This window comes from Porites lutea, chromosome 8, assembly GCF_958299795.1.
Source record: "Porites lutea chromosome 8, jaPorLute2.1, whole genome shotgun sequence".
NCBI lineage: Eukaryota > Metazoa > Cnidaria > Anthozoa > Scleractinia > Poritidae > Porites > Porites lutea.
In genome coordinates, this window is record NC_133208.1 from 28,583,904 (window position 1) to 28,592,841 (window position 8,938).

Genomic DNA, 8,938 nt, shown 5'->3' on the forward strand with positions numbered 1-8,938 from the left:
GCGTTGAGAGCATGCCAGAGACCGATTTTGGCATGCCCGGCATGACCCAGATTATGGCACGCCCGGCATGCCAGAGAATTTGGCATGCCGGGCATGTCAGAGAATTTGGCACATTTGACATGCCCGGCATACAGGAGATTTTGCTGGATATGAATTACTTATTACTAGAACCTAGGCTTCTCGCGGCCTGGGTGAGAAGGTCCCGGAACCTCAAATTATGCTTACAGGGCATGCGAAATTCTGTTGCATGCCAATTTCAATGCAAAACCACTCTGGGCCACCCCTTCTATTACCAGTGAGCAAATCATTGACGATAGGCATGGGAAAAATCCTTGCATGCTAACCAACATTGAAAACGTAGCAGAAATGTCCTCAGTTGCTGAGTCATGCCCCAGGGGAGGCTTTAAAATACAGAATTTCCTGACATGGATGAGGGAATTTTCCGTAAACAGCATGTGATCATGCCGGCTAGGACGTATTGCCTCCGTATTGCCCCTTTTTACAGCTAGCTAGCTAGGCTCATTTTTAGGTTCCATGGCCTGAAAATGACGAAACATTCATGCCCTAAACGTAAAAAGTCCAAAAACGTCCTCGAAATTTTAGTTTCTAAGCCGTTCCAGGGATTCACTATGCAAATGCCTGTTTTTCTGTTTTACTGTACTGTAAAAAATGAAAATTTCAGTAGGAATTGACAGTTAAAATGCAGAAAGGTCAATAATTGATGATAATATATAACAAGATCAAAGATACATATATACAATAATTAAGCAGTGTGGAACTCAACTGTAGTTACAATAATTATACTGTATTCCTGGTTATATCTGCCGCGCCTTGGCTAATGAAATTAAGTATCCCAGAGAGCTTCAAACAAACACTCAAGGGTATGCCAACTAAAGTAAAGGGGCCAATTAAAAAAAAAATTCCAGTGTGGATATTCTTTTAGAGCCTGAAAACAATAGATGCCCTCAGGCTCGTAAATTACACTTTTAACAGTTTTATTAAATTGACCCCAGCTTTGGCTTGCAAGGCAGACCAGCTCTAAAATCACACCACAGAAGGAAAGTGGGAGAGGAAAAATGTGCACAGAACGGAGAGAAAGGAGAAAGGTAATAGTCGAAATCTTAGCTCTTAGTTTTTATTTTTGGTTACTTTGAAGATAGTTTTTAATAACAAAAAATAACACTTTTCTTGGAAAGCGTGACATTTCGCATTGGCTTACATCGGCATAACCATATCCTGCATCGTTATATAGCTGGAAATTTTTCCCAACCGCGCGCGCTCTCATTGGCTACTTCGATGTCACATGACATCTAACATTGAAACTGTTTCCCGCCAAAATCCCTGAGCGAGCAACGTTGCAAAATCTATGACGTCAGAGGGTAACAGTGCACTATTACATTTCCAGCTTCAAAATTTACAGCTATATAGCAAATCACTTATTAAAGGCTGGTCCCTCGAGAAACAGTTAATTTTGTTTCCCTCGAATTTCTATGTTTGCCTCGGCTCCGTCTCGGTAAAAAAAATTAACTGTAAAGTTTTTCCTCGGGACCAGTTATTATGGTCCTGTGATACTGCTAAGAAAATACCTTGCTTTATTTTGACAGCCACTAATTGACGTCCAAAATACACAAACGTTAAATTATATCCAATATTAAAGTTGTAGTTGGACATAGGCCACTGCAAATTTTTTGCAAAGATAAACTCTTGTTGTCTGCCCATGACACCCTCTCCCCCTCCTTTCCAGGAGGCTCTTGTCCCACTCCTCCAGAGTCTCTGCGTATGTTAGCCGACGCCAAGACCCAAATTTGTCGCATCCATAGGTTACCGGATTTTCTTACCCACCAAAATTTGGTTATAATGCATGCAATCTAAATAATATGTTATCTGTATAAAGCACGCAAATGTTTCTATAGAAATTCCTTCTTACACCCCACTATTACGGACTCTCAATTCCTGTAAGGACATTAACACGTGACTGTTTGCGGAACCAAAGGAGTCCGGCCACAATAACAGAAATTGGCTGTAAATCGCAACCTTTACCCTCAAAAGCAAAAGCCCTGAGAACGAGGTTGTAAATCCATTTTATCCGATATGGTATCCAAGAATCCTAAAAAAATGTCTGGACACGTTAATAATATTGAAAGCATATCCTTTTGACAATACCCTGATGATGACTTTTCGCTGATACTGTATTGAGTTCGCAAATCCTTTTTCCAGGTCTTCTCGTGTATTGCATTGAAAATGACGCGCATATCTTGTGTTGACTGCACTTGAGCCCGCACTGTATCTTGCTGGTCACTTTCGTTTTGAGAAGCAGAAAGCCTACTACTGCAATGTCCTTGCTTGTCACCCAAGAGTTATAGAAGGTGGATTTATCTGTTGACAACAACAACAAACCACTCTGTGATTAGGCAGAAACGGTCTTTCATAAAAACTGCAAGCATGTCAAGAAAAGGCTTTTCCACGATGACGTTATTTTACCACTACGACCAGAATCCTCCAGGGTTTTGCTTTCTTGTGTAAATTAGGGCTTTAGAATTGCCAAATTTAAATATGAAAGGAAAGACGAAAAGGATTCTGGCCGTAGTCAGGACTAAAAAACATGACTAATGACACTGATTAAGGTATAATCCTTTTTTACATAAACATTAAATGTTTAAAGATACAGTCCACTCCCGATAACTTGAACCGTTAAGGGAAATCGAAAAAAGTTCGAGTTATCGGGAATTCGAAGCAAATAACCGGAGATAAGCAAGTGGATGGGGAGGGATGAAAGTATCAAGCTCTCTTCACTTCAAGGGCTTCAGTACTCTGTTTTTTCCCCCGACCTGTCACGCGCATAAAACATGGTTCGAGTTATCGAGGTCAAAATTATATACAAACGATGTGGAGAGAAACAAAAATTACTTCGAGTTATCGGGAGGTTCAGGTTACCGAGGGTAAAATTACAGTAAATGTATGAAGGAAATCCAGGGGAAATTGATTTTGGTTCGAGTTAGCGCGAGGTTCGAGTTATGGGAAGTCAATTACGTCAGCTGCGCGATTTCCGCTACTCTTTATATCACAAGGAAAAGGCGGTTAGACCTATCTTTTAATTGGTTTTGCTCTGTTATATTTTTGCTCTGCAGAGCTTAGCCTGTGGTGACCCCTACAAGAAGATAAAAATATTATGGGCTATGGCGCTGCTAAGGGACAAGTAATCTCATTCCAAATAGCCGCCATCTTGGATTTTACTAAAAATTAAGAGATTTAAAAAAGCAGTTTTGAAACTAACTGCTTATCATATTTGAGGTTAAAATTTTGTTATAAATAAACATTTTGCTGCTTTTTGTCTTGTTTGTCTTTTTACGAGATCAATATGGTCGGCCATTTGTTTCAAAATTATGACATGATATACGTGCGGTTTTTTCCCACGTATACTTGCAATCATTCCTGCTACCCGATATACGTGCGTTTTTTTGTCACGTATACTTGCGTTTTAGCGGAGCTCTGGCGCGCGAAGCGCGCCTGCGGAGCACCATGGGTAAGTAAATCTACCCATCCCAGAAAATTTGGTAATCACGTGACCGTACACCGCCCTCAGCCCGCCCGCCCGTCCGTCCGCACCACAGGGCAACCAATGTTCAATCTCACACTTTCTAGCTAGTTTGGGAGCACAGGAAGACTGAGATTGCAGACATATTGCACATCAATCTTGTGATCAATTGATAGCTGTCAAAACAGGGTATCCGCTGATCAGTATCTCCTGATCGTATCGCGGGCTCAGGTGTCGACCCATCGAGGTCGAGTATCTTTTTGAAGTTATCCGCTGACAAGTTACTAGTTTTCAAATGATTGCAGGCTCAAGTTTAATTTTTCAATTCATATGAATTATGTTGTGTTTTATATGTGCCGCACAATTAAAATTTTGATTTCAAACTGACCTCGGCAGCTAAAAATTAAGCCAGTTTTTACAGGCAGGGAGGACATGCTAGTTGCTTTTGACTTTTCTCACCAAGGTCACGCGTTGGTCACGCTCTACGTCCAATTTTTATACTCTGATTGGTCAAAATTTGACAGGTGAGTTCACGCGGAAAATTTATGCAGCATCCTGAAACTTGTTTACTTTGACAGCTGCAGCTGACAGAGTTTTGTGTCAACTTGTGATGTTTTTAACTGTCTTTTTCCACTGAATGTACAAAGTGAAATTCAGCTGCTATCAAGAGTCTTCTGTTATTCATGGCTAGTTTGTTTATTGGGTTTTTGGTTGAGAAATACGTCGCTTTGGCAAAGTCGGAAATCCGATTTCGGATGGCATCGTTTTCGTTTTCACCTTGCTTGATGCGTAAGACGGTTGAAAAGTCTGAAGCGATCCTGGCCTTACTTGATAGTTTTCAGTGCATCTCGAAAGGTAAGCCTGAGTAATTATTGTATTTGATGTTTATTTTTTATATCTAATTTAATGAAGTCGAGCGTAGTTTACGCGGCTATTTGGTTTATGCACGTTTGTAAGATTTGAGACAATGATCTGACCGAGAGTGACCGAGTATCAGGTTTGATTATAAGCTTATGGAACTTTAAAAAGCCTTTAGACATTTTCTCACCGCAAATAGAAAGAAAACGTTCCAAAGAATATTTGGTTATAATTCTGGCTGTAAAAGAAAGCTTTGAGCGATTTTCTTGCCTCAAGTTCATCTTTGAAAAAAGCAAACACCGGGAAGCCGGCTTAAAACGTAAACAAGGATTTTAAGAGACACTTTAATACTTGTCTTCGTGAATGAAAATTGTTGTCTCTGTATATGTTTCACCTTATTATTTTCCCTTTCTTTATTGATTGTTAGTAGTCTATTTTGCAATTTTAATCGCTGTGCCGTTTGTTTTCAGTCGCTCATGAACATCGCTTGCAGGAGTAGTCAAAATGCCGCGCGTATCATACGCTTTTGAAGATTACAGATCGTTATAGAATCATGAAATAAAAAATAAACATAATAAATTCTTTATTGGGTTGAAGCGTATAACTATATTAATCTTAATTTAAACAGTCGACTTGTCAAAAGTGAGAACCGGCTAGCCGTATAGGTGATTTTGGAAATTTTTTTTACGGTTTCGCTAAAAGCTAGCCCACGCGTGCTTTGATCGTCCTGAATATTGAATGAGTGCAATTTGTATTGCAAAAGTGTGAAACACTGCATTCTGTCCGAGGTCTGTACGATGAAAACGGCGCCTCATGGTACTGTTTCACCTCAGATGTGATGTACAAAAAGTATAAAAGGTTGGTTTACACGTCCCCAGACTTGTTGGCAAGATTTTGTAAAGTAAACATGTCGAACGCAAAAAATTCGGCCTGATTTGTTTTCCAGGCATAATCTACTGTGATCAAGAGCCATTATGGCTCTTAAATGTGATCGAAGATGATTGCTATGTTTTGGGTGTACATATAAAGGCTATCAACTCGATGTAAGATTAAGTTCACTCTTAGCTTGGACTGTTTGCAAATTATTTTTCTCGAAAATCACGTAGTCTTTCCCTCAAAAGTCACATGAATGTGCTCTAAAGTTAACTGATTTGTGGAATAAAAGTTTATTGTTTGATTTGAATTATAAATTCGAGTTAATAGGAGCTTCGCTTTTAGCCCTGGCTAAATCTAAATATTATTCCCAAGTATATGACCATTTTCTTACGAACGCGCATATATATGCGCACAAAAAACCCCATATATATGCGTTACAAACAAGCATGTGGTATATGCGGTCGCAGGAAGTCGTCGTATAAGAGGCACTGAATTATACGGTCAGCAAAAAACCCCTTCATTTACGCTGGAGCTGAAAAGTAACTTCAGTTTGAATCAAGCATGGCCGCAATGCCCGCGTTAATTTCGAGCAAGATTTGGTTCTTATTCATTGCCCTCACAGTAGTGGTGGTTGTTGGCTGCCCCACAACGGATTTGTTGGAATCCGTGGATTGTCTCTTGAGAGACTGTGTACGCTATTTCACAAATGCTGACCGAAACAACGATCGATTCAGTTAGAAATTAGCGTCTGACAGGCAAAACACGACTCATAAGCTCTTGATAATGTGAAACATGACCTTGAGACCTTTCTTCTTTTCTCTCTCTCGCGCAAATTATCACCTTTTCGCCTCTACGAACACGTTCTAAGCCTCCTAGTCTCGAAGCTTTTTATTATTTCCCTGGTATTCTCAATGACTGGAATAGCCTTCCACCTGCCTCTCTTTCCTTAGTGCTCCTCCGCTTTAATTGTGATTTTCATGGTTAATTAACTCGTTCTCGTTCAACTTGCATTAAATGTCAATTTGCTATCAGTCTTCAAGCCCCAATTATTTGGCCAAGGATATCCCACTGATATACCCTTCACTGTCCGTAACAGCCTTACCACCACTGGCTTTAAATAGAAACTAAAACTTTACTTTTTAAGCCTGGATTGAATTAGCACAGGATTATCATAGTTTATTGTTAGTTTATTTGTCACTAGTACTTCTAGTTTTACCGCTACTATAGGACTGCTTGCATTACTTAATTTAAGTTTTGTGTCTTGTTTTAGTTTTGAAATTTAGCCTTCAGTGGCTTCATTTCTACATAAAATGATTTCTGTCATTTTAACCACAGGTCGTATAAGCCCCCGGCTTTGGCTTTACTGAGTTTTGTACTATATAAGCTTCAAACTTCGTTAGGCTTCCTTGTCACATTAATTTTATAATTTAATTAACAACTTCTATTCTATTCTAGCTTATAAGTCGCTTGCCTGTCGAAATTTATGTACAATTACGTTGTTATTGTTGTGTCCGGATGCTGGGCAACATAGGAGCTCTGCAAAAATATTAATTTCGCGATGGAAACCAAGGCAAAAAAGTTAAACTGTCTTTCGTCATATTAAGGACTAAATAGATTTTCTCTGGGACAAATTTCAGAGCTCTTGCGATTAATAAAGGAAAGTTATTGCAATCTTAAACTGAAGTGTCCGGATACTGGGCAACATACTGTATCGTGTAGCAGGAATGATTGCAAGTATACGTGGGAAAAAACCGCACGTATATCATGTCATAATTTTGAAACAAATGGCCGACCATAGATCAAGCGAAAAAGGGCCCTGCTAGATGGGTGAATTGGCGTATGTCAGGGAGGCAAAAATATGAACAGAGATTCATTGGCGTTTGCGTCACCTTCACCCACGAGGTTTCCATCTACGAACAGTGTAAGGAAGCTTATACACGTGATGCTGAGCTTGATGGCACTGGAAATACCTTTGCAATGCACAAAAATCACATAAAATGTTGCCGTACCTGTCACACGTTATGGTTAAGTTAACGGCATTTTCGATGCTTTTGCACCACTTTGCAAGTATTTAATCAAAGGAGAAAACGGTCACACGTTCGTTAAATTGAGCTTGATGTGAGTGCCTTTGCAATGCAAAGAAATCCTAGAAAATAATACCAACAAAGCTTCTTTACTTAATGAGTATGTTAAATAGTAATTCTACAGTAACTATACTTTAGAGTGCACAACAGTCGCTTAAATTTTTCTCAAAATTGGTTTTGAAAGACGCGCAGTACCGGCGGTATATTTTTGCGTGACGCCAGTCTCAATCTCCGTTTTTACCCTCACAAACTGGCTTCCTTTTGACCACTCGCGTTCTTAACCTAGGCAAAAATACGGGCTGTTTTGCAGTCTAAACATCCTTGCAAAGCAAATGAATCACAGTTTAAAAAAAATTAAATCGAAATTGTCACACACTATAAAACTTTTATTGGAGACTGGCCCTTCCTATATCCCCTCTTAATGTTTTTCGTTCCATTAAGCGTTCAACTCCACCTTGATCAACAACCGGTAAGAACTACATAATACAAAGCCCAGCGCTATATATTAAAAGTTCTATATCTGATACATAGTTATGCGCATGCTAATATTATAGTTTCAAGCTTAAAATTCGTCTGAATCCGCGATGCCAGGCTATCGTGCTTGCCAAATAATCGAAATTGGTAAAATCCGGCCTGGGACCTGATAATGAGCTCAAAGATTTAAATCGCCGCCATACTTGATTTTCGTTATTATTGGATAAGAATAGTGCTTGCCGAAATAGGGACAAAAATTAGAAAAGGGGTGCAGTTTTGATTTGTTGATTAGGGTTTGGAAGTAAGAAAAGTTACGCAATTTCACCATGAAAATGGAGCCAAAACTTAAATATTCATTTGGTTGTTATTAGGCCTATTAATGTTTCCTTCACACCGCAATAAGAAATTAAAATTCTGTAGATTCATGCATGTGGAATAGGTATATCACAGGTCACTGATCTCTGCAAGACCAGTTCTATTTGATACGTCTACAGCAATTTCACATTCACCTCTCTCCTCTAAGGTGTAATACATAAGAGTCTACTCTCTGAACGGAATATACTTAGGTATGTTCTAAAAAGAAGACGTTTATTGTCTCTTTAGTTTTTTCTTTGGACTTTTTGAGACTGATTACTAAACTAGAATATACTTCTTCCTCCCTGTTGCATCTAAAAATTCCGAAAATCGAAACTAATGCTAATGAGGTAAAGTTCTCAAATGAAAAGTTATTACTTTTTTACTTGATATTTGCACAAATTGAAATTATTGAAATATATCGTCAAAAAGGTTAAGCCCATAAGTGTCAAGTTTGATTCCAATTCTTGAGTCTGGTTTAAAAATTGAAAAGTGTACGACTTAAAACAGAATAAAGCAATTATCTTCTTTCAAAGAAAATCTATTTCGGAATTGTTTGACTTATTTTTCCCTTGATAAAAGACAATGAATGTCCTTTTGAAAAGTGTAATTAAAAACTATCAATTTGACCATTGATTCTCGCACAGATCGAAATAACAAAATCCAACATCTGCGACCATGTGTATCAATTTAGCCTTTTTTTCCCGAGGAAACTAACCTGAGATCAGGCCAGGTTTAACGGAAACATCATTGACTT

General features: G+C 38.7%; 1 protein-coding gene across 1 annotated transcript; it reads right to left on the bottom strand.

The window, feature by feature from the left end:
- Positions 1–2,128: 2,128 nt before the first annotated feature.
- Positions 2,129–8,361, bottom strand: LOC140945477 (uncharacterized). The gene is made up of 3 exons (XM_073394496.1): positions 8,337–8,361; positions 7,159–7,239; positions 2,129–2,376 (listed from the first exon to the last, which is right to left on the bottom strand). The coding sequence occupies exons 1-3, from the start codon at positions 8,359–8,361 to the stop codon at positions 2,129–2,131; spliced, it is 354 nt and encodes a 117-aa protein (XP_073250597.1).
- Positions 8,362–8,938: the final 577 nt, after the last annotated feature.

Coding starts and splice junctions, on each gene's coding strand:
- LOC140945477 (XM_073394496.1), bottom strand. CDS start 8,361: ATGTATTACACCTTAGAGGAGAGAG. Junction 7,240..8,336: donor TTACACCTTAGAGGAGAGAG/GTGAATGTGAAA, acceptor TGCATTGCAAAG/GTATTTCCAGTGCCATCAAG. Junction 2,377..7,158: donor TGGAAACCTCGTGGGTGAAG/GTGACGCAAACG, acceptor TGTTGTCAACAG/ATAAATCCACCTTCTATAAC.